Source organism: Harpia harpyja, chromosome 13 (assembly GCF_026419915.1).
Source record: "Harpia harpyja isolate bHarHar1 chromosome 13, bHarHar1 primary haplotype, whole genome shotgun sequence".
Lineage (NCBI taxonomy): Eukaryota > Metazoa > Chordata > Aves > Accipitriformes > Accipitridae > Harpia > Harpia harpyja.
Genome location: NC_068952.1, coordinates 24045013 through 24070491, shown reverse-complemented (window position 1 = coordinate 24070491; position 25479 = coordinate 24045013). Strand labels below are relative to the sequence as shown.

The 25479-nt window shown below is 46.3% G+C and overlaps 1 protein-coding gene across 6 annotated transcripts in view; it reads right to left on the bottom strand.

Annotated features, from left to right (window-relative positions):
• The window catches only part of MDGA1 (MAM domain containing glycosylphosphatidylinositol anchor 1), a 160859-nt gene that overhangs the window by 66786 nt on the left and 68594 nt on the right, over window positions 1-25479 (bottom strand). For all 6 annotated transcript variants that reach the window (XM_052805730.1, XM_052805731.1, XM_052805727.1 and 3 more), the window contains one exon: window positions 23342-23635. In XM_052805730.1, coding sequence (XP_052661690.1) covers window positions 23342-23635 — 294 coding nt within the window. The remainder of the gene's footprint in view (window positions 1-23341; window positions 23636-25479) is intronic.

Sequence of the window (25479 nt, the reverse complement as noted above, 5' to 3'; positions counted from 1 at the left end):
AAGCCTGGCAGATTGACTATATCACACTCCCACAAACTCGCCAAGGCAAGCGCTATGTGCTCACGATGGTGGAAGCAACCACTGGGTGGCTGGAAACATATTCTGTGCCCCATGCCACCACCCGGAACACTATCCTGGGCCTAGAAAAGCAAGTCTTGTGGCAACATGGCACCCCAGAACGAATTGAGTCAGACAACGGGACTCATTTCCGAAACAACCTCATAGATACCTGGGCCAAAGAGCATGGCATTGAGTGGGTGTATCATATCCCCTATCATGCACCAGCCTCTGGGAAAATTGAGCGATACAATGGACTGTTAAAGACTACATTGAGAGCAATGGGGGGTGGAACTTTCAAACATTGGGATACACATTTAGCAAAAGCCACCTGGTTAGTCAACACCAGAGGATCTGCCAATCGGGGTGGCCCTGCCCAGTCAGAATTTTTACATACTGTCGAAGGGGATAAAGTCCCTGTAGTGCACATAAAAAATATGTTAGGGAAGACAGTCTGGGTTACTCCTGCCTCAGGCAAAGGTAAACCCATTCGTGGGATTGCTTTTGCTCAAGGGCCTGGGTGCACTTGGTGGGTGATGTGAAAAGATGGGGAAGTCCGATGTGTGCCTCAAGGGGATTTAATTTTAGGTGAGAACAGCCAGAATTAAACTGTATATTAGTTGCTATATAACCCTGCTACTGTATGTTATCCTTACTATAATTATGTGCTATATCCATAGTACTATAGTAAGAATCACTTAGATCAAGCAAGAAAAGAACTGTGATAAAACTGAGCAAAGCGCAGTAGTGATGGAACCAGAACTGACTCCAGCATGCAACAATCCAACGGTGCACACCATCCTCCTGCTGTGCCAAATGTCACCTGCTTGTCACACTGCACTGAAGCCCAATTCTGCTCTACCGACTGAGAGGACTTTGCACCATCCCTCCTGCCCAGAAAGACTGGTATGACAGATGGAGCCCAGAGTCGGAAACTAAATGAACTCAATGAACATTTTATGAACATGACCCATGAACTAAAGGAATGATATCTCTGTGTGTGTATACATATATATACATATCATTGCTCATATGTCTTAAAGGGATGGAAAGGTGATGATTGATCAGGATGTAACTAAAGGTATGGGAACTGTGCATGACGTCAATGGTATAGAATAAGGGGTGGATACTGTCCTGGTTTCAGCTGGGATAGAGTTAACTGTCTTCCTAGTAGCTGGTACAGTGCTATGTTTTGAGTTCAGAGCGAAGAATGTTGATAACACTGATGTTTTCAGTTGTTGCTAAGTAGTGTTTAGACTAAAGTCAAGGATTTTTCAGCTTCTCATGCCCAGCCAGCGAGAAAGCTGGAGGGGCACAAGAAGTTGGCACAGGACACAGCCAGGGCACCTGACCCAATGTGGCCAACGGGGTATTCCATGCCATGTGATGTCACATTTAGTATAGGAACTGGGGAGGGCAGGGGGAATCGCTGCTCGGAGACTAGCTGGGTGTTGATCGGCAGGTGGTGAGCAATTGCATTGTGCATCACTTGTAGATTCCAATCCTTTTATTATTACTATTGTCATTTTATTAGTGTTATCATTATCATTAGTAGTTTCTTCTTTTCTGTTCTATTAAACCGTTCTTATCTCAACCCACGGGTTTTGCTTCTTTTCCCGATTTTCTCCCCCATCCCACTGGGTGGGGGGGAGTGAGTGAGCGGCTGCGTGGTGTTTAGTTGCTGGCTGGGGTTAAACCACGACAAGAGGGCAGCGTGTTACCGTTCTAGGCAACGCTGAAGGAACGAGGGTCCTCCAGCAACCTTGTTAAGATGTGGCTGCTGTGAAACACAAGGCAGGGCAGCCTGCCTTTGCAGCAGAATCAGCTTGTTAGGAGCAAATCAAATCAGCCGAACACAGGCAACCTACTCCATCGTGCCAGGCACCCTAAAGCAAAGCTGGGCTGTAGGCAGCTCCCTTGCTGTGAGCCAGAGCAGATGCTCTGCACTGGAGGGTTGCTAAGCTAGCACGGTGTTCACGATGATGAAGGGCAAGAGTGAGAGAAACAAAACAGAGAAACGTCAAGTGTCAAGGGGTGTTGCTTCATGCCCCAATAACCTCTTTTCTTGGTTTCACTGGAAATAACCAGGACTAAAATGCTCGTCCTGCTAGATGAGCGAGAAGTGCACTGGCTGTTGAGCTGTGGTCAAGTCTGTAAGTATTTGTTTTAAGTCTGTTTTTATTTTAGCCTTGAGGAAGGGAGGAGTGTTATTCCCTACAAGACCCAAAGTGCTTGCAGGAGAGACCACAGTCTCCTTGCACTGTTACTGTGCTGCCCTACTTGGGCACAGCTCAAGAAGGGGTACTCAGCGATCCCTGCAATGCTGTCTGATTGCTGCAAGTTCCCATCAAATTCAGATGCCTCCAAAAGGCAGAGATGCTTCTTTCACCAATGATGAAGTCAGAGCATCCCAGGATGGCAGGGATGCACTATGGAAAGTTTTTCACTTGTGGGGTAAATAGTGAAAAAAAAAAAAAATTTAAGTGAAAACAATTTTTCTTTTTTTTTTTAACTTTAAAAAATGGGGATGTTGCCATGAGGCTGCTCAGTCTGATACGGATGAAAGGCAAAGAAAGGCTCATATTGGAGTGGACTGATGCACAGATATCGGTGACAAGCTTAAACACAAATCAGCATCCGCAGAACAGGAGAACACTGAGTGAACAGACCTTGCATTAAGAGCTCAGGCAAGAATTGAAAAGGTCGAAAATCCTTGACACCACAGATACGACACTACTATGCAAGACACATGCAGAGTCTGCTTTCGCACTGTAGCTTGAGGACTGTGAATAGCATATCCTGGGCAATTCCCAAATGCTGGCTCATTTTGAAATGGCTGTCAGAGCTGATGAGCTCACTCATAACCTGCTTTCTGACTCACAGGCAGCCCTTTCCACCCTGTAGCCACCCTGACCAGCGGCTGACAACAGCCATCTCTGTAGGTGGTCAGCTGCCTGCATTGTACTGCTGGTCTATGCAGCTGCCATAGGCTGCTGCCCTCTCATTTTTCTACAGGGATCTACTTCCCACAACACTTCCTCTGCTGCAAAGAGCACCACGGCACAGCAATGTCCAGGCAGAAAAAGAGAGGCACAAGCAGAAATACTGCCTGCCTGGTTTCACATGAACTGGCAGCATCAGACAGACACAGTGCAGGAGTCCTGTATCCTGATCCACACTTCAGTCCTTAGCCCAGGCTTCCTCTCCTGTGCAAAACACCCTCTACTCTACCCTCCAGAGTCAGTCATCATTTACATTTTTATTTAAATCTAGGAAGCGCAACATGTAACACAAGTGATGAAAATAGCAAGCCTTGCTAGATTAGAAAGCAGCTTTATTTTCAGCAGCTCTCATCCCGGCTCTGCTGAATGACTCCCTCCAAGCTTAGCCACGCAATCACAGCACGAGTGGAACTCCTGCTTGTAGTCTTCACCTCACCCATGTGTGAGAGCTAATTGACCACTCGCTGCACTAACACTGCAAAGGACACACAGATAACCTGGTATGAAAGACTGCACTTCGTGGTTAGTTACTATTATTAGCTGTGTTTTGTTATCCAAAGTGGCTAACACCACCAGGCAGTAATTTCTCTCTCTGGAAAGCAAATCAGCACAGGCTCGTATTAGGGCCTTAGGAGACCTATATGGCCCCATCCAGCATCCATTTAAATTCTGATAGGTACCCTTCTGTAGTCATACTGGATGCAGTCTTCCCTAATCTTCTCTAGACAACCGAAGCGATCCCCGCAAAGGGTGCCTTCCTTATCCAGCCCCAGTCCCATAATCTGAGGTAATAAAGATGTCACAGGCATCAAAGATACTGCACTCCTGCTTTCACAGCAGGTAGAAAGCTCCATGGTTTCAGCTCCAGGAGAGACCAGAGCTCTCTACCGGAGCAAGCGGGAAGCTCTTTTATTGTCACAAGGCTGGGAAATGACTGCTGAGCAATTCTGTTCCCTGCAACAGCACCCACATTAGGCACCAGCAGTTTTCCACATGGAGATAAATATCCAACTCATATTTATAAGCCCAGTCTCATCTGCTTGTTTCTGAGAGATGATATAATGGAGTAGTTAGAAGAGGGGAGGTGGAGGAAGGTTTGCTCAACCTATTTCAGCTAAAAGCCAGAATCTCTTTCTTTCATATTCTGCGGCTTTTGCCTTTGCACTTTAGTCTCCCCACATATAAAGAGATAAAATGTGCATTTTTTTGCAAAGTGCTTGAAAGCCAAGTTGCAAGTATTGTTATTTCAAATAAAACAAATTTGTTTGAGTGCATCTTCTGCTAGACAAGTAGGTGCAGGGACCGGAGAAGCAGGGCTCAGAGCCGAGAAGGCTTAGTTCCATGCTAGTTGACTGCTTTTAAAAGAAGGGCAAATGAAATGTATTCACTACCAGCTTTTCTCCCCTCTGAACTTTCCAAGCCAATTAGCTCAACCAGTCCTCACCTTGTTTTAATGTAGGGATTTACTAAAGGATTTCTTCTTCTGCATGACGAGCTGTACTGATTAATACATGAGACCCCTAGCTCACTTTACAGAGTGCTTTGAAGAAAGTCCATCCTTGGTGGGAAATTCCAGACCTTCTACCTCACATATACGCCTCCTCAAAAAAGATCTGTCCCAGACATGCTGGAACTCCACTCAGACTCACTGCCCAATTAATTCATGCTAACAAGACACTACAAAGACAAGTATTCTCCTTCAGTGTAAAGCCACCTCATTCCCATGCCTCACTTACCTTCAAGTGCCTGGTTTCAAAACAGTATGCTCCCCTAATTGAAAAAGATAAGTGGGAAAAGATGGTGTATGTACAGAAGACACATGCACATTTGTTTGTGAAATGCATGCTGATAATCCTCCCCCTGCCCACATACCACCCAATTAGCAAAGTTATGCACAAAAGAAATAAAGAGGGTGAGAGAGCGGGCATCTCCGAGCTAATACCTTCAATTACTGCCAGACCAATGGTGTAACCCAAATCTAGATTTTTTTTTTTCTTTTTGCCACAGACTAGCATGAAAATACTGTCTCTAACTCACAGCCAATTTTGCTAGTTATAGCACAGTGAAGCAGGATGACGGCTAAGGTGGATCTGGGATTCTCCTGCCCACCCACATACCCACAAGAGGGGATCCCTCCCACGTGTAGCACTGTCACACCACCAACTCTCCGCTCAGGTTCTGCCTCTGTCTTCTAGAAGATAACAAGATGTCAGCTCATACCCATGCATCTGCTATTACATGCTTCTGTTTAACAAATTGGGCCGGCAGTGACAGGCCGCTCCCAATAGCATATAAATAGTTTAGATCCAAACATTCACTAACAGTCAGCCAATGATACTCTTTCCCAAAAGCATCCCATATGCATTAACTTTTGGCCAAGTACCAGTTATCTTACTACTCAATAATTCATAGGTGAGCTACTCAGCTGGGTAGTTCTGGGAATAAAGCAACTCATTGCCAGTGCAAACTAAGATTAAAAAAAAAAAAATCAACCCACAAAAAAGAACCAAATAAGATTCTTCTTCTGAAACAGAGAATCCACATCTTTTCTCTTACTTCAGAGTTTATTACTAGTTTTTCTTACCATCTAAGCCAATTCCCTTGCTGCAGTTTAAGCCTACTTCAAGTCCTCCCCATAGGTGCTTTTATGTCCTAGTAATCAACTCCGTCTTATCTCCAGTAGCCCCCAACCTCAACAAATACTAGGAGAGAATTCTTAGTCCTCTTCTCCTCTCCCGAAGTCCTTGACAAGATGATGTTGATGTTTTATATGTATGTGTGTGTATGTATATATATGTTTACAATTCCCCTTACTCTTCTTCTTCTGCTCTTCAGATGGCAGAAGCACAGCTTTAGTTCCTACTTAGATTTTGTTTTCTCTGGGCTAGAAACTGTCCTAGAGTTTTAAAGGCCAGAGGATTCACATGCAAAAAGTTTTGGAAAGGAGAAAATAAAAGAGAAACCTGAATCCTCAGCTCTGACTCTCCTCACCTGCCTGGCAGAGACAAAGCAGGACACAGGGGCCTTAACGGGGCAGAGATCAATAGGTACCTTCTGCAACCTTGCGAGCAGAAACAGAGCTGCTTGGCTGTCCTAGTTTCAGCTGGGATAGAGTTAACTGTCTTCCTAGTAGCTGGTACAGTGCTATGTTTTGAGTTCAGTATGTGAAGAATGTTGATAACACTGATGTTTTCAGTTGTTGCTAAGTAGTGTTTAGACTAATGTCAAGGATTTTTCAGCTTCTCATGCCCAGCCAGTGAGAAAGCTGGAGGGGCACAAGAAGTTGGCACAGGACACAGCCAGGGCACCTGACCCAAACTGGCCAACAGGGTATTCCATGCCATGTGACGTCCCATCTAGTATAGGAACTGGGAAGTGGGGGGCAGGGAATCGCCGCTCGGGGGACTGGCTGGGTGTTGGTCAGTGGGTGGTGAGCAATTGCACTGCGCATCATTTGTACATTCCAATCCTTTCATTATTAGTTTCTTCTTCTCTGTTCTATTAAACCGTTCTTATCTCAACCCGCGGGTTTTGCTTCTTTTTCCTGATTTTCTCCCCCATCCCACCGGGGGGGGGGGGGGGGAGGAGTGAGTGAGCGGCTGCATGGTGCTTAGTTGCTGGCTGGGGTTAAACCACAACATTGGCCCATCACAGCAGAATGCATTCCCTGTGCTTCCATCCACAGTGTAAAGAAGGGAAAATGGGAAAACAGCCAATCTGTGATGCTCATTGTCCTAGGGTAGGTGCTCCACATTCCCGAGAAGGATTTGGAACAACTGAGAAAGGACCGATCATCCCCCCAGGTTTGACAGCAAACCTGGAGATAGCTGGAACAGGACTTTAAAGCCCAAATTTATCCCATCTAACTTCAGGCTCTTCATTGAGGCACCCAAGTTAGGAACGCCACCTCCCTCCAAAGCCATTGAGTGAGAGGGACATCTCCAAAGGATGATTCAGATGGTAGGAATCCTTAGCTGGCATTACCTCTCTCTATCCTGTGCCTGCACAGGGAGCCTCAGGTGATCCTGGCCCTCGCATCTCTGCTAGGTAGGATGAATGCAGACCAAAGTAAATGCTTGTGTGACACCTGCACAGAAGTGGTCAGGGCCACCCCTCTATATTAACCTCTCCATGAACTCTCAGTGCCTTGTTTAATGAGTTCATCAGTAAGCTGAGTCATAACATGCGTCTGAAACTTGGGCAGCATGTCCTGCTCTTGGACAGGAGACACCTCCTGTGTTAGAGCTGCTGCGTGCCACAACAGAGCTACCCTGGGAAGGAAAACAGACACCAGCCTGTATGTTCCCCATAGCAAATATAGCAATAAATCTTTGGACGCCAGACAGCATCCAATTAGTGCCACAGCTAGGGCTCAGATCCAGAGTATGCAGCAAGGAATTGACTGAGTTTCTCCTTGTCTTCTATGGAGGATCTCACCCACAACCAGAGGAGCCACCAGGCAGAGGTGACTGCTGACTCCAAGCAGCAATGCAATAGCAACAGGCTCCTATTCCATCACCAGCTGCCTGAGCAATTCAATCACCTCCATATGTTTAGACCCTTTTAATAACAGAACTGAAAGTTAAGAGCAGGGACGGTGCAGGACAAAGTGCCTCTGAGAACTGCAATCCTGTCAAAATGGAGAAGAGTCCCTGCTTTCAAAATGCAATGATTGTCAGGGCCACAGGCGGTCAGAGCCTTCTGCTCACAGCTGGGCTACAGCATTACCTCACCTTGTTTTCAGTTTGAAAGCTAAATTGTGACCACTAGATGATCCCTCTACAGCTGCTTTCCAAACATGTAGGCAAAGCATGAGGCATCATAGCCAAAAGCAGAAATGTTGATTAAAAAACCAGACCTGCTTTAATGATGGGGTGGTGGGATCAGAGCTGGAAAGGGGAGAGATCCAAGCCAGAAAGAGCCTGGTAGGGGAAGGAGGGCCATCCAAGGCAATTAAGATAATCAAGTGTTAACCAGCACTCCTTAATACGTTTGCTTTGAATTCTTTGTCTATACTAGTAAGCAAAAAGGACGCATGGGGCAAAGCTAGACCAGGAAGAGTTAATACAGTGGTTCTCCACTTATCTACAGAGTGGAAAGAGGACAAGCTTCCCCATACAAACCAGGCTCTTCCTCAGCCTCTCCTTCAGACCTAGTAGGGAATTTGGACGAAGGAAGAACTCAGCATAGAGCAACACCCAGTTCTCCATCACTTCTCTATCTGCTGCCTCAGAGTTCTGCTGCCAATTGTTTAATATCCTGCTCTGTTAACTGTCATCATTACCCCATTTTTCCATCCTTCACCCTTGATTGAACTTGATTCATCTGAGGAAGATGACGACAATGAAAACGTAACCATTCAGAAAGAGGCTGAAAGGATGCTCAAACTAAAAGATTTATGGCAAACGTTCAGTCTCATAGATGAAGCAGCTGAGGTCAACAGATACCGAAGCAATTTTTCCCATAAGAATTAATGTAACAAGGGGGGTGGTGCATACAGGAACTTAAGAAATGCATGCAATTTAAAAACACAGGACCAGGATGTATAGCATAGAGAAAGGAGAGGCAAGAACATTTTTTACTGTAAGCATTTTTGCTGTCACTCTCTGGATGGTTACCTCTTCATCATCGTCATCACCATCTTCAGATGAATCAAGGTAGATCAAATCAATCACGGGCAAAGGATGGAAAAACGAGGATAGGTTCAGGTGGTCCATCAGATGGAATGGCTGAGGTCTTTCACAATAGTGACCAGCTCCAAAAAGCCAGCTGTCCAACAGCCACCATCTCTGCTATATGAAAGTCCTGTCTTCCCCCTCCATTCTTCACACCATTACCTGCATGCATTTAAAATGTGTGAATTTCATAAGTGCCCGTGTCCAACTCCTCCTCTATTAATTATGAAAAAAATGCTTTATCTGTCATATCAGTAACTGTCATAGCTTTTCATGAATGTATCTTCAGTGGATTGCTGGTTACAGAGAATCATCTCCCTATACCTTATTCCCAAAACTGCTAACTACCTATGGAGACAGCAGAGGATTTGGCAGTCCCGTTTCTTCAGGCCTGGATGATACTGCCTGTCTCAGATACAGGCATGGGCTCGACCTACAGAGGACTCACTCTCCCGTTGGAAACCTCATGTCTTCTCTCTACATTGCCACCATGTTTCCAGAGAAACAGCAGCAGCAGCACACCAGCCTCACTGCTGAAGCAGACACAGCACTGCAGCTCTCATCTTTCCCTGCCTTAGGAAGAGCACTGTCACTTCTGACAGCCACAGGTGGTGTGGGCTCCCAGAAATCACTCTCCAGGGCTCAGGGTTTCCTCTGCAGCAGAGGGCACAGGAAGGAGGCCAGTGACAGAACTGGCAATCATTCAAGGACAGCAGCCTGCTCGCTCGACCTCCCCATCTGGCTATCAGCTCTGTCCCATCTCCTCTGGACTTGGACCAGGAGAGGGAAATTTATTAACAGTCCCGCTCACTGGATAAATCTCCTCTGACATTCGATTTTCCAGGCTGTTTCTGTGGCTGACCTCAAACTGGGCCAGCACTACAGGAACCATTCGGAGGAGCAGCATCCCTGTAATGTGGGCACATGCCTATCTCACACAGACACTTTTTCATGTTGACTGAGGAGGACTTAGGCTGCAGCAAAGGCAATATGCAGGACAAGTGGGAAGTACACACTCCACTTCTTCTCCTGATGCCTGGATTTTGGTCCAACAGATAAACACCTGAAGCTGGTTCCATAAAGTTTCGGTTGTTCACATTCCCAACTCCTTTGGGACACAAAAAGTAAGGCCGTTACCTTCCTCATTGTCACCCATCGCATCAAGGTCTGAAAGTAGATCCTGGCCTGAGTTAATCCATCAGCAATTATCAGCCCGAGGGGTTGCAGCAGCACACACTGAAACATGGTATCCTGCTCCTTGAAGCCTCTGTGTGATAGATAATAACACCTCCCAGAATCAAACACCCCAGGTGAAAAGGACATTTTAAACAAGTTTCAGCAATGTTTGCTGAGCCATCCCACTGTGGTGGGCAGAGAGAAGATATATAGTCCTGTGTACAGCTCTGGAAAGAACCTGCATGGACTTAAATCTGGGAATATCTGTGGCTAGATCTGTGATAAAAGCCAGAGATGATGGAAGGATGGGCTTCTCTATGTCCTGTTTGTAAGACTCTAGCTGGATCTGTGTACCCTGACCTGAAATCATGAGTGCAAAAATGGCAGAATAACAGACTAACAGACCATAAAAATCTTAAAAATGCTGTAGAAAGCATGAAAAGATGGGGGAAAACTTCATCTAGCCAGGTCTTTGAGGGGAAGTTTGTGATAGCATCCTGCAAACACCAGAGGAGATATAAAATTATTTTGTACTCTCTATGCATGTATTGCCTATGGGAGTACAAACATGAACCAATTGGGTCAATGTAAGCAGAGGAGACCTCAGGACGAACAGCAATAAACCTTTTTATTCCTCACTGGTTCCAGAAAAAGACTCATGGAAGATGAATGTGGGATGCAACTTTACAAGTTAAAAAATGAATGATGATTAATATAGTTTTATGGGTCCTTGGCAGACAAACTGGATAGTGTTTGAAAAAGCAACAAGAAAAGTAACTACCTTGTCATAACATCCTCAGGCATTGGAAAGATCCTGGCTTGCTTCCACACGACAGACTAATTGAAGATGTAATACTATTCAAATGCAGCCCACATTAAGCAGATTAAAAACACATTAACTGAAAGAGTTCAAAAAGAAATTTTAAATGGGCGCACATACCACTGAGATCACTCTAGTGAGAGGTAAGACCTTCTCTAGGAAGGCCTCTCTAGCGAGATACCATATGAACCTCTTAAACTGTTGCTATTTCACATCTTCATCAAGGTCAAAGATCCAGCCAGCAGGTTGGCATAGCTAAAGGATATCAATTATAAAGTCCCCTGTTCAGGCTGTGTAGCCAACATCACACAACCAACCTTTGGTGTCTGAATGACCTTACATCCATTTGCAGCTGGGGTGACCGGGTACAGACTTTGGCACAGCTCTGGGATGTGGCTTGTGCTTTGCTTCCTTCCCTCCCACACAAAGGCAGCATCCTTAAGTGCCTATGTCAGGATAAGATACCAACATCTGTAGAGGACACAAAATATGCAGCAGTAAATAACATACTAGAGAGATTCCTCACATAGGATAACTTGGTTTGCTTGATGGAATGGGCTTATGCTTACTGCATTCAATTTATCCTGGATAATGTAAAGGTCTGGAAAGAAAACTGTTGAGGAAAGAATGTGTCACTCTTGTTAGGAAAGAGACAATGACTGCAAGAAGAGCCTGAGTCAATGTAACCCAGTGAACATCAGCTTTCAGCTTAATTCTGTAGTCCAAAGATGTCCAAATCCTTGGATGATTAAGCCAAAACTTACTAAACATATTGAGATATGGGCATCACCTTGGCATCTGCATTAGTGAGAACAGTTTTTGAAAATCTGTTTAATACGGGTGACCACGCTGCCAGAACGATGTTTAAAAAAAAAACCAAACGAGAAGAGGGCTATAAATATGAATCAAGGGCTGGAAAACATGCCTTGCAGTGAATGGCTAAAGAGACTCACTCTGGATTGCATAGTGAAAAAAGGCTTAGAGATTACTTGTTCTGGTGTCTGAGACTACACAAGGAAGAGACTGCTGATAACAAATAGCTCTTTATGTGAGAAGACAACGGCATAAACAGAGCTTGTAGTTGGAAACTGAAATGCGACAGGCTTAGATTAAGTCATGACAACTGAACCATGAGAGTAAAAAGCGCTGGAACAACTTACTGAGGCACACAGTAAATTCTCTGTCACTTCAGTCTGTGAGTAGATGCTGCACTGAAAACGTACAAATAATCCAAGTTTAGATCCACAAAGGTAAACTCACCTTGTTCCTCAGCTCCGCTAGTGAGAGAGACTATGCCTGGCACATAACTAAACAGCACAAAACGGTTAGAAAGAGATTCAAAGAGCTTTTGCTTTCTCATAATGATCAGGAAGCTGGTGTCCCAGCATTTTGGGTAGGTGGATTGGAGCACATAAGCTTCTCCAAATGGTTTAAAAAAAACCAACCCTCCCCCCCCCCCCCCCCCCAAAAAACCACAAGCCCCAACCATCTTTCCTCCTCTCTTTAAAACCTGCAGGTAGTTTCATTTGCAGCTTTTCATTTATATGTGTGAGTTGGTTCCTAGAAAGCTAATCAGCATGAAAACTTGCCCATTTCCATGTGAGAACTTCGACTTTTACAAAGCCTCATCGCAAGCAGCCCAAGGGGAAGAGAAAAATCCCCAACCCACAAAAAAACATTTTGAGCGTTGCTCTGTTTTCCTCTGACCCAGCCAACTGCCACCATGTTCTCATCCCTTTATACCCATTATGGTCTTTCCAGCAAACCACCTTAGATGGAAGGCTGCTCTCTTTCCCTCAAGCCCCAGTTCCCCATTTTACAGAGTACCAGGATATTGGCTAAAGGGCCTGTGTTATGCATCAGCTATGAACTGCTCAGAAAATCCCAGCAGACCTAGCACTATTAAGCCCATCTATATTGCATTAAGTTGTTATTAGCTTATGATTAGGACAGTAAAATACCTCTTTGCAATCAGCGCTTGGTGAGGAAAATCCCTGTTCAGTGCAAATGTCACTATTATTTATTGTTCTCTTGACCTCAATCACAGCCACTGTCGGGAACCCCTGTTAGTTTTGGCACTCCAGCCAATTCCTCCCATCAAATGCTCGGCTGAGTTGGGCCCAGAGTTGTATCATATTTGCAACGGTTGAGACTTTTTTTTTTTTGCGACAACACTCGTTTCACCAGAGGTGACAGCAGGTCACAACAGATCAAGAGCCTACAAAGGGTTGGCTGGAATGGTCTTCAGTTGCCATTCTTTCTTTAGCCAGCAGAGATTTATCCCAGATGCTTCTTTGCCACAGAAATGGAGTCATTTTCAGTCTCTTCTACATCCCATTCATCCCCTTGCAGTTTGGCAAACAAGCAAAGAGTCTCAGAAGTCAGCTTCCTCCCAGTCAACAGTAATGAAAAATTTCCATGGTTTCCTGCGATCCCACACGACCCTAGAAATAAGGACTCCAAAATAATACAAAATGCAACAGGTCTGCATGCAACTAGGAAATTTAAGCATGTCTGTCAATTCCTGGGACCAATGATGGTTTTTGAGGTTCATCACTGAGTTCATAAGAGAAAACCAATTGTTTTACCTCAAGTCCTGGAGGCCAATTAAATTCAAATCAGAAACAAAAGCTGAGATAAGGTAGGAGCATGTGCACACACATGCTTATTTGTGTTTGCAGTAGAGAGGCAAAGAGGAATGGAAATCAGGAACAATACGAAGTGAAATAGGGTGAGAAGGGTGCATGTTGGAAATGTGATCTCTGCTTATTGAGAAAACACTGTTTCCTGGCTTCAAAGAAAAACCAGTCTCTTTCTCATAGACTGGCCCAAGTAGAAAAGCACGAACTAGTAAATGAACAGTTGTTTCCCCACAGAAAGCTCCAAAATGCCCCTATGCCCTTCCTAAAAACTGAACCCTCAGCCTCCCGATACAGTGTCCCAGCACAGAACTGGCAGCAGAAGACCTGCTGGGATGTAGAGAAGCCTGAGCACCTCTGAAATTTAATTCACATTCAAACAGTTTCCCTATAGGAGTGAAAATAATTGGTGCTGTTTCAGAGCTCAGGGTCAGGATGGTCACAGCTAATTAACTCCCCCCCGTCCCAGGATGCTCAGTTTCCTACTAGGGCTTCTGTTCATATCAGGAGTGACTCAGGGTCTTCCCTGCATAAGCCCCCTCCTCAAAAGCGGCATCACTATTCTATGCATTGCTTTCACATGCCTGCCACAGTCCTCCAGCAGGGCAGGAGAAAATAGCTCTGCTTTAGTGCCAGGGTGCAGGGAGTAGGTGAGGAATAGCATGGGAGCCTGCTCCTGCACCCTCATAGGTGCTTCTTGACATGGTTTATGGCCCAAAAATCATGGAAGAAAAGCAAAGGCACAGGCACAATGTCATGGCACCACATAGCTCTCTCAGGGAAAGAGGCTGGGGTAAAAGAGCCTCTGCTCCCCTGGCACAGGTCCTGTGTCAGGTCTGATGTCCTATGCTCCCCTGCAGGTGTGGACAGCTGTTTTCAATTCTCTGTGCCTCAGGCTCTTTGCCTGCTTGGTGTCTTCCTGGCTCCTCGACTGAATTCTGGTCTGTGGCATCTCTCTCCCCACAGCTGGGCACTCAACATGCTCACATCCTGGTCACCGAGAGGCAGAATTTGATAGGGACAGGGAATTCCCTCCTTTCCTGTCCTGTGACCCCAGCCTTAAAACATGAGAGCTGACAGCAGTTTTCTAACTCCCTCCATCTACCACGTCCCTTGCCCCATGCCTCCTGATGCCAGTGTTACCACATATAGCGCATGCCTTCCCAAATCTACTTTGCTCAGGTGCCAGCAGCAGCTCCCTCTTTCGCTAGAACATATGTACAAACCATCCAATCCTCTTAGCTCTCCTATGCCATGCCCAGTCTTTTCCACTGGCTTTTCTCTTTCAAATACACCCATTATACCCAACTCATACAAGTAGGTACCATCTTCTTCTCTTCCTAAGACACTGCCCATAAACTCAGATCCCAGTCCCGTCCATCAACTCTGGCAGAGAATATCCTGCCACCTCATGCTCCAGAATCCATGGCCCTTTCTCTGCCTTGGCTCAGTTCCCACATCCCCTGGACGTGTACTGGTGCTGCATAGACCAAGAGAGAAAGCTTGGCAACAGCTGCCGTGCCAAGCTCACCATCTCCGACCTGCTCACTGGAGGTAAGCACACGGCAGAAGTACTCACAGTGTATGTTAGAGAGAAACCTGTGTTACATCCCCATGCAAACAGAAGCAGAGCCAGCACAACCTCTCCCTGCACCCAGGCTGCCTTGATGCAGTCTCAGTATCACTATCTGTATCACAGTTCAGAGATCTTTGATACAGGTGGTTTCACCTATGGCCTAAACCCAGACAACAACAGGGCTCAAAACCAAAGCTGTTTCTTCAGAATGGCAAGATGGGAAGCACTGGGAAAGTGTCTGACAGTACTTCGGCAGTAGTATGCTCCTGTGGCTTAAAGACAAAGACACGCTTAGGCAAGACCCAAACGTGCATAGCCTTGCAGGATGCCCAGCACAAAGCATGTGAGAGGATCTTGGAGTTGTTTTTTATCCCAACAAATTGATGTATAGCTAGGTCCTACAGGGAAAATAGCTGCCATGGCAGGAAAACCTTAAAAGGGGTGTCTGAACTAGAACAGTGCAGGATATGGTGTTCAGCCCCGAAAGGGCTAGGGTAGGTGAGCAATTTCCACAGAAAGATGACCAAGACTGTCTGCCATCCACTATGTCTATACAGCTCTTGTCTCTCCTTTCCTGACAAAACTGTACAGCTTGGATGTCTATCTCTCTCTTGATAAAATTAAGTTGCTCTTCCTGGAGAGTCTGGCCAAAAACCAGGATAATGGCAGCTTATGGAAAGTGTATTTGTTTCTCCCAACAATATCTGAGAAATAGATTAGCTGATTTAAACCAGTTCTCTTCTGAACAAACAAATTCATCTCTCTAGGCGAGGAGCGCTCACACAAGCTTTTACTCAGCCTATCTTTACAACTGCAGAGGTATTTAGAGGTGAGCAATGAGCTGCATGAAGGCTGAATAGCAGTGCAGGCAGGCTGCAATCTCATGTAGCAGACACAGGTCCCCTCTTTAAGGAGGGCTCCCACCTTCCCAATGCACATATCTGGGTATCACCCTCTCTTCTTTCATGGTCATTTACCCAGGGCACAGCGAGGAGGCCTCCTGGTACTTTGCATCTGACCTGTGGTGCCACAGACTGAACATGCCAGCTTTGCAAAATCTGCTGCCCAGCCTCCACTGCTCTGGTGAATTCTCCCTGCCAACTGGGCCTTTTGCTTTATGTCTCAAGTCTCCTATATCTCCTGGCCACCGCAGCATGCAGACATGCTCTGTCAGACCAATTTCAATCAAAGAGGAAAATCGGAAAAGCTCTCAGGGTGCAAGGGAGACTTCCCAAGAAAATCTCGGTGAGTGGCAGCACGTGGGAACCTTCCCCACAAGGCAGCAAGCAGAGAAGAGACCAGGGTCCTGCAGAGCAAGTCCTAACTGCTACACACTGAGGGGAAAAATTCAGGCCAGCCAAAATTCATACAACTGCTTTACCCTGTGAAAGACATTTTCCTCCAAAGCTGCATATGCCAAATGCTACTAAAAAGCAGCACTGGGAGTCCTGAGGTGGTCACAAAGAAGAAGGTTTTAGCTAAGCATCCTTAGCCTGTCAAGACTACCTACCCCTCAATGCCACGAGGTCGGCAGGAGGGTAGGGCTAACAAGTCCTAGACAAACAGGAGCCATCCTCTTTTCAGCTACATTTGGTATAACCCCATCTTAAGACCCAGCCCAGAACCACTGCAGGTGCTGTCACAGCTTCCATCTGCCAGGCCCCAGAACCAATAGATGGTAACTGTTAAAACAAATCTGAGGCCAGCTAAGCCTCTGTGGTTTGTTACTGTGCTCTGAACCATGGCCATTTGGGTTTACAGCCATGACGGAATAAAACTGATTCCTCCTTCAGCCTGTCCTTAGACTGACAAGTCTAATTAGTTGTTAGCAGCCCAGGCACTGGGAAGCAGAGTGAGCAATCCTAACATCGTATCACCGAGGACAGGGCTACGTGCACAAACACAAGCTCTAAGCAGCTTAATCGCAGACATAAAACTGCAAGTGGAAAGTGTGTTGACAATCAGGAACAAAACTCTCTGCTCTTAACGGGGGGTACAGGGAGGTTCTGTGTATTGATGGAAACACCAAAATAACAGGTATACTTTCAGTTTAGTGACACAAATCTCTGTACAAGAAGTTAGGGGATAAACAGGGAGGATTTCCATCAAAGTGGAACCTAACAACCAGGTCAGGCTTTGTTCAGACTGGTGGTTTGAGGTCATGCCCATGACTACAAATAATTTTCTTCTTTTCACTAATGAAGGTCTCCAGGTTTGCAAACACTGAACTTTTAGAAGGCACTGTTTTCCTGTGGCTTTGAATACAGACACATCTTCCCCAGAACATCAGTTCATTCTTAAGCCTCTGATGGTCTAAAATGAACCAGAACATCCCAGAGGTCTGGTTGGTAGGAGAGCCCAAGATTTCCCTCTCTTGGGAGCAAGACCTGTACCATGTTCAACAGCAATACTGAAGCACGAATGGAAGGGCAGGAAAGACCCAGCCACTGCAAGAGTAGAAAAATCACCTTCTGCCCCCAAGTTAGCTCCTGAACTGCATTCCTTAGCTTGGAGGAGGGTGTCAGGATGGACCTCACTGATGAAAATAATAAAAAAAATTAAAACTGTCACTATTAATAAATACACTCAGAAATGAAACCAGCCAAGTCTAAAATTCTTAGCAGATGGCTCCATACTCCTGCTCACATGGCCAAGCAGCAGGACAGATAAGCCAGCTCAGTCACAGATATGGGTCGGCTCTAGCCACAGACAGTCCCATTTCTCTTAGACTCCCTCCATATAGGCAGGGAGAGCTGCAGAGATCTCTCGGAAGCCAAAAGCCCAGTCCTAGCCACTCTGCAGAAACATCTCCATGCCAAGAGGATGTCTCAAGAGTGCTTTTAGCAGAGCAGTTAATATCCAAGCTTATGTTTCAGAGGGGGCAGGGCACCAGCAAAGAGCACTGACATTGAGCTATGGCTTCAACAGTTGATCGAAACAGTTTAATGCATTTCCATTTCCAGTTGTATGGATCCAGCAATGCTTCTTACTTATTTACAGTATCACCCCCTCCTCTCCTCCTTGCTCTTCTGTTTGCTACATAGATAACAGGGGAAATTGATGCTGACTATTGCCCACCGGATATACAGCATTGCCAATGGGTTCAGGAGGATTTTAAAGAGGAGTGAGTCAACAGCGTGTGACCAGGAATAACATTTGCCAGTGTGTGAGCTTGAATAGGAAAACATATCTGTGCCCACCTGAACATTAGTTTAAGTGGCAAGGGCAACAGATGCCCCAGCAGGACGTATTCTGGCTGCCTTCCAGGTCAGGGCAGAGCCAGACCTGCTGGTCACCAGCCCTATGGCAATGCCTATGCCTAGAACTACGCAATGGCTCCTGAAGTCCTGTTAACAATGATAACTACCTCTCCAAAGAGAATGTCAGTCTGCTTTCCTGATTACACCTAATATTTACTATGCTTTGAAGATAAAGCACAATAATACACCTGCTGCTTAATGTGGCAAAATTCTACCTAAGGGCAGTAAGTGTAATCCTTTGGAGATCAATCCCAGATGATTGTGGACTATTATTTTGGATCCAGAAGGGGCCAAATTTGCAGTCCATGTTATTCCTGGGAAGGAGTCAGTCAGGTTAATTCCTTTTCTAGTCTTTCTTCCTGCCCAGATCTCACCTGCTGTGTGACCCAAAGATGAGAAACATGATCATCTTTCAGACTTGACTATCCAAAACAAGGTCAACCCTATGTAAATATCTCCTCTTCCTTCTTCCCTTCTTTCTCTGGGCACTTAGAGACACCAATACTTCTGCCAAAGACAAAAATGGCACCAGCAAAAATCTGCTTATCCAATCATCAGAATTTGGTGAACTAATTAACGTCTCTCAACAGAGGAGATGGGTGCTCTGCTACCAGGCTTTGGTGGTTATCCAAAGACGGAGGATCCATTCAGGTGATCGAGCAAGGGCCTGAGAGCAAATAGTGAGTGCTGTGAGGGAGAATAAACCTATCTGTGGGAAAATACTAGAGCAGATGTATCAAGGATCAGGTGTGATGAGGAGTGCAGGGTTGAGCTGGACTTTGAGCTGTCCAGTAGTTTATGACGTGCTGTTCAGGACTGACAAAGCATCAGAGCTGACACAGTATCATTCAAGCAGGATAATGTACTAGGATTGCAATTTACGCCACACTGTTATATGAGTCTCTAACAGAGCAAATGTAATATTCACCGTGATAAGGTCAGTTCTAGCAACAGCTAGAGTTTAGAGTCACTACTAATCTTCGTAATTCCTGGAAATGTTATTTTGACCAGGATTTTAGGATACATGGCTAATATATTTTTTGCAATTTCTTATTATGTACTTGCTAAATTTGAATCTAGGTAGCATCCTTTTCACTGATCCACACATACACACTTTCTTTCCTCCTTTCATGCACATTGGCTCAAATGATGCTTTGTATTCCAAAACCCAGAGTGCTGCACATTTTCAAGCCCAGTGTGTGTTTTACAGCCTTATGCTATCTCACCTACATAGGGTGACCCAGCCCTGATTTTAAACCTGCCTCTGCAGAGGATTCATTTTTCTGCCGGGATTTTCTTGAGCAAGTACCTGGTCCTGAAAAAAGCCTTGACAACAGCATCAGCAATAGCACTGATATTATTAACAACAGCACCCTGCCCTTCCATTCCTATTTTTATTTCAAGAATTCAAAGTGCTGTGTTTATTATGACCCACAAATCCTTGAATAGATGGGTCAGTTTTATTCCTGTTTTGAAGATACAGGAAAAGATGACAAGACACTGCCACTCCAAGTGGTAGCCAGATTCCCAGGAGTTCTGACAAGCTCAATCTCTTGCTGTAACCAGTATACAACATTTCTTCATCCTAACCACAGAGCTATAAGGCTGCAAGGACTTTCATGGACTTATTAATCTCCCAAAGCTCTACAGTTCAGACCAAGTCCAGGGAACAGACCATCCAGCCTGTCAGAGAGCTGATGATAGATAATTATAGCTCATAAGATAAAAGGAGAGCAACTTTTTCTGCTTGCAAAATATGAAAAATAATGAAAAGCCCAAACACTTTTTTTTTTTTGACAGCTGACTTGTTCTTTTTGTCTTCTTATTCTCTTTCCACTATTGCAGTGCAGTTGGCAAAGCCTACTTCTGGGCTAGTTTGTTACAATACAGCACTATATGCGTGAGGGTGAGGGGAGAAAAAGAAAAGAAAAGAGAAACACAGAAACAGGTTCTGACATCTAATCAAATCTGCTGTATTGATTTTGCAACTTTAGCTTTGGAGCAAATCAGAGAAACAACCACGCTATCACCCAGAATTCATTCTTCCCTTGAGTGAGCCAGTTCAAAAGGACCTCACACCGACACATAAACAGGCACGCCCGCATGCACACACACACACGCGCGTGTGCACCCGTGTGGACACACACCCCACGTAAGCAGCTCTCCAGTGGGATGTGTGGGCTGAGGGAGGCGGGGGAAGTGCTCATCACGGAGGCTGCAGGAGCCACACGATCCCCATATCTGACAAGATGAGAATTCCAGAGCAAGCCACTGGACTAATGAGCTACCCACACTGGAGAACAGCATTTCAATTAACCATAGCGGTCCCTGCCGCAGCACCCACCTCCTTCCAGCTGCATGAACAAGGAGGAAAGTGATAAACAGGGACGGTGTTGTGTACTGGGGTTTTTTTGCATAGGGCGAAAGGGGGGAGCCTATAAAGGGGAGGAGGGCAATTCTTGCCCTGCTTTCTTGGGTCACAGTTTGTTTTTCATGCTGATGGAAGGAGCAAATTGACAGCCCCGAAACAAAAGCTGACTGCTCAGGCAAAGAAGAGGCCGTCCCACCATAAGGACCTTCCACAGTTTCCAGGCAGGAGGAGACAGCGCAGGTATACAAACACTCAGTATGCACCCAGCTCCAACTAAGGGTACACAGAACTGATTGAGAAGGGAAGAGGGCTGTTTGGGTGGGCTGCCACATGGACCATAACACCATTACCTGTCCAAGATCACAATAAAGAATTGCTTGGCCTTGGGAAGAGCTATAGGAAGAGTACGTTGTGTTACTCTTTACACAGAAGTTCTTCACATCTTTAGCTTCTTAGGGGTCACATCAAAGGCTCTACCCCAGAACAGCTTCTAGCTTGCACCTACCATCTTTCTTGTGTGGGGAGTCATGTCCTACCCCTCCAGACCACCTAGTAACCCTGAATTCATGCCAGGCTCGGCACTGCTGCTCCCTCTGCAGGGGCAATGAGGGTCGGTGAGGACCACAGAGCTTTCAAACACCAACACCAAACTGGGGACACCAGCATATCTGATGGTTCTTTGCTTCACAGTGAGATTTTGCTGCATCTCTCATCAGTTCTTGGGGTGACCAAGAGTCACCCTCCCTGCCATGTCCTGCCATACCCCATATACCTGACCTGCCTTTCAAAACAGCTTAAACCAAGACGCACATTTCCACCCTGCTTAAGGGAAGCTTCTCAACACACACTTACCTGCACAGAAATCTGCACACATTTCCCTGTCCCCATCCTGTAATTTAATTCCTGCCATGCTCCTGAATGGACAGAGATAATTTTAAAAGGGCATCTTCGAATACTGAAAGAGCCTACAGGATTTCACACACTCCGTTACTGCTGTGCTCCTAGCAGCTCACATCTGTAAGCAGTGTGTCTGGTTGGCTTCAGCCAGGATATCCGCTCCAGTCACACTTCTTCTTCCCAGTGAGCAAGCCTGGGAGGAGTGTGGTAGCATGTGCTGCTGTGCTGTGCATGGAGGCTCGTCAGTCACAGCCCAGAGGCAGTGTGCCTGGGTGCAAATTAACCTGCTCCCTACCCATCCCACACCTGCCAGATCCGCGCTGCTCGGAGGACTCTGCGAGAGTTCAGCAATTGCACTATCCCAATGGGACGAGGTCTGTGTGGAGGTCTACTCCTACAGTCACAACTCCTTTCAGACCAAGGCATTGTACCCAGCTGCCTTCCCCCTGCCTGATTCAAAGTCTTGAAGGAGAGAGCACAGACCCCCGCATGTCAAAACACACCTCAACAGGATGGGAGCTGAGCAGGCACTCACTCTGCAGGAAGAAACCACTGCAGGGAAAGGACGGAGATAGTCACCCAAAGTGGACACCAGCAGCATCCCTCCCTCTACATCCACCTTTGTGCACAGATAGCGCCTTCAAGCAGGGCTGGGAGCACCACCCATCACTGAAATCACTCAATACATCACATGCTAAGAATCAGTTTTCTGTTACTCACAGCTTTATTGCATGGAAACTATTTGGGAGTATGCAGTTCCTATTAGGGTCTGCCTAGTGCTGCTTTTCAGGCAAAATGGTTCAGGCATGTCCAGAAGTGACAGCTGGGGTAACTAAGTTGAAGAAAGGGTTGTGGGGTGGAAATGGTCTAATTAACATTCATTTGCTACCTTTTGAGTGCTTGACTTCACAAACTTACTAACTGTCCTGGTTTCAGCTGGGATAGAGTTAACTGTCTTCCTAGTAGCTGGTACAGTGCTATGTTTTTGAGCTAGGTATGAGAAGAATGTTGATAACACTGATGTTTTCAGTTGTTGCTAAGCAATGTATAGTCTAAAATCAAGGATTTTCCAGCTTCTCATGCCCAGCCAGTAAGAGAGCTGGAGGGACACAAGAAGTTGTGAGGGGACGCAGCCAAGGCAGCTGACCCAAAGTGGCCAACGGCGTATTCCATACCATGGGATGTCACATCTAGTATATAAACTGGAGGCAGTGGGGGCGGGGGGATCGCCGCTCGGGAACTAACTGGGCGTTGATCGGCGAGTGGTGAGCAATTGCACTGTGCATCATTTGTACATTCCAATCCTTTTATTATTACTGTTGTCATTTTATCAGTGTTATGATTATCATTATTAGTTTCTTTTCTGTCCTATTCAACCATTCTTATCTCAACCTACGAGTTTCACTTCTTTTCCCGATTTTCTCCCCCATGCCACTGGGTGGGGGGGAGCAAGTGAGTGGCTGTGTGGTGCTTAGTTGCTGGCTGGGGTTAAACCACGACACTAACATACCCTGAAGGTATTTTACACATATGTAATGCACACAAACACACACCTGGTAAAGCTGCTGTTCTGCACTCATCCACTGATAGGGAAATGGAAAGCATTGTATACAAACACACAACACCTCTCCCTTCCACTTGCAACACGCTGGCCATATGGTATCCTGCCCTTAGTGTTGTGTAGCCAGACCAATTAAATATAAACTGTTCAAAGGTCCCCAGACAAAAGAGATGTTTCTGCTCAGCCCAGCAAGAAAGGTCAACTCTGCCTGAAAGCAGCACTGAGCGTGTCAACCCTGCTTAGCCCAGAGGCTTTTGTGTACGCAGGCATTCAGACAGGCACTCCAGTACTGTATGGTTATACTCACACTGCACGTTGAGCTGCACCAGGGCTTCCCGGGGTCTGATGTTAAAGCCATTGTATCTGGCTGTCTGACACTTATAGGTCCCGCTCATTTCTTGGCTCACGCTCTCCAGGCGCAGCTTCCCATCATATGTCTCCATCGTCATTGTCCCTGAAGGCATGGGCGTTTCCTTATCTACCCGGGACCAGATGATGGGTGGCTTGGGCTTCCCTCGAACCTCGCACTGCAGCTCAGCCCTGGAGCCCTCCCGGACGGTGATGGTGGACTGACCCTTAGGGACACTGATGGTTGGTGGCACTAAAAGGGAGATAAGAAGGCAATTGTTTTACACTGAGTTTCCAGTGAGCAAGGAACATTCTTGAGATGCTTGTGTTTGAGTCACACCAACAGCCCTGAACTCCAAAGGTTTTCACTTGACACATGGCAACCCCCTACAGGAACACGCTGCCCATGTAAGTCATCCTACAGGGTCTGGAGCTGCAGGGTACCAAGGAAGATTCCAGATTCTCCAACAATGTATCCCAACACCAATGGCAAGTACCAGCTGTATTGGGACATTCCCTCAGCTCCCATCCCTCTGGTTGCAAAATGCTGTCCAGCAGCAGGGCTAGCACCGAGGAACCCAAAGGCAAAAGCCTCTTTGATCCATTTCTCAATTTCTGGTCAGTGAATTTCCCAAGTGGAACTGAAGACTTTTGGCCAAGAAATAAAAGTTGTATCTGCCAAGGTGTCTAGTCCCCTTATCCAGATCAGACCAAAACCGAGACTTAGAGGATTAGTGCTTGTAGATAGCATCTCCAGCCTTATCAGACGTCCAGGATCCCTGTTTGCTCCTAAACCACAGCAAGGAGCCAGCTCTGTTAAGTGTCTTTGCTTACTTTACATTGAGAGTCACAGCACACTGGTTATCTCTGGCTAACTTGAGTGAGAGATGGGTCCCAGCAAAGATCACTTCTGGCATCCCTTCTAGGCTGGGAAGAGCTCACCCAGCAGAACTGCGTCTGAGCCGGGGCTAGAGCTGGAGGCATAGCAACACTCAAGAAAAACACAGCTATCAACTGACACCCCCCCCCCCCCAACCTTTGCTGATAAACAAAGTTCAAAAGAAACCCAATGACTACAGCTAAAGGGTGCAGAGGTGTCCATGGGAAGAGGTTTGTTCACATCTCCAACTCTACCAGGAACCCAGGAAGGGGATGTTTGTGCTAAAACCCATGTAATATTGACATTTTATTTGTATTAGGCTTCAGATTTAACAGTACAACTGAGGTAAATATGGCCACAGTCATTTTCTGAAAGCTCCTTTTTCAGCCCTTCCTGCTGACAGTGGCGACACTTGGATTGACACTTCCATAACTGCAACGGCCACGTATTGCGTTTCCATTTAAATCAAAGTTTAGAACTACAGAGGCTGTAACAAGCTGGTCTAACCAATGTTAGCTCAATTCAACTCCAGCAGAGGAGAGTGTGCTACAGTAATTGTACACATTACAGCTCATAGCTGCTTTATGAGCAAATTTAGGATGGCTCCAGCCCAATCTCCCATCTGCTTTGACCTCCCTATGCAACAGGGAGGCCACTTTTTCAATTTTCAGGTCTCCTGTGGGCTGGGGAATCTCATCACACCCTGTCCCACACAGCATGATGGGACAACAGCACTCTCGGTGCCCGACACTGCCAGCAGCCGCTCACCTGGCGAGAGGCAATTTTCTCCATAGGGAAAAGCTGTAAATTGCATTTGAAGATTTTTTTTTTTAATTAAAGCTATCTCCTTGGAGCTGCTCAGTGGAGGCAGCCACCTTGTCGAGCTCAGGCTTTGCTCAGTGGGGAAACGTGGAGCCACCGCTACCGCCTTCCTGCTCTGATCCTGCGGTCTGGGAAAAACCTGCTGGGTTTTTATGTGGGAACCACATGTCAGAGGTGGCTCATTGCTGTTCGTGGGGATGCCGCACGCTGGACAGCCTTGGCTGCTGCACGGAGGGTTGCCCTGGCAGGATGGCCTTTTTCACTCCCTGGGTCACAAAACGGTCCTGCTGGCCCAGGCTGCCAAAGAGAGGCTTCAAAATGCCCCAGGCTGCCTTCCTGCCCTTCCCCACCAGCAGGCACCCACACGAACACGTGGGGCTCACCCTCCACCAGAC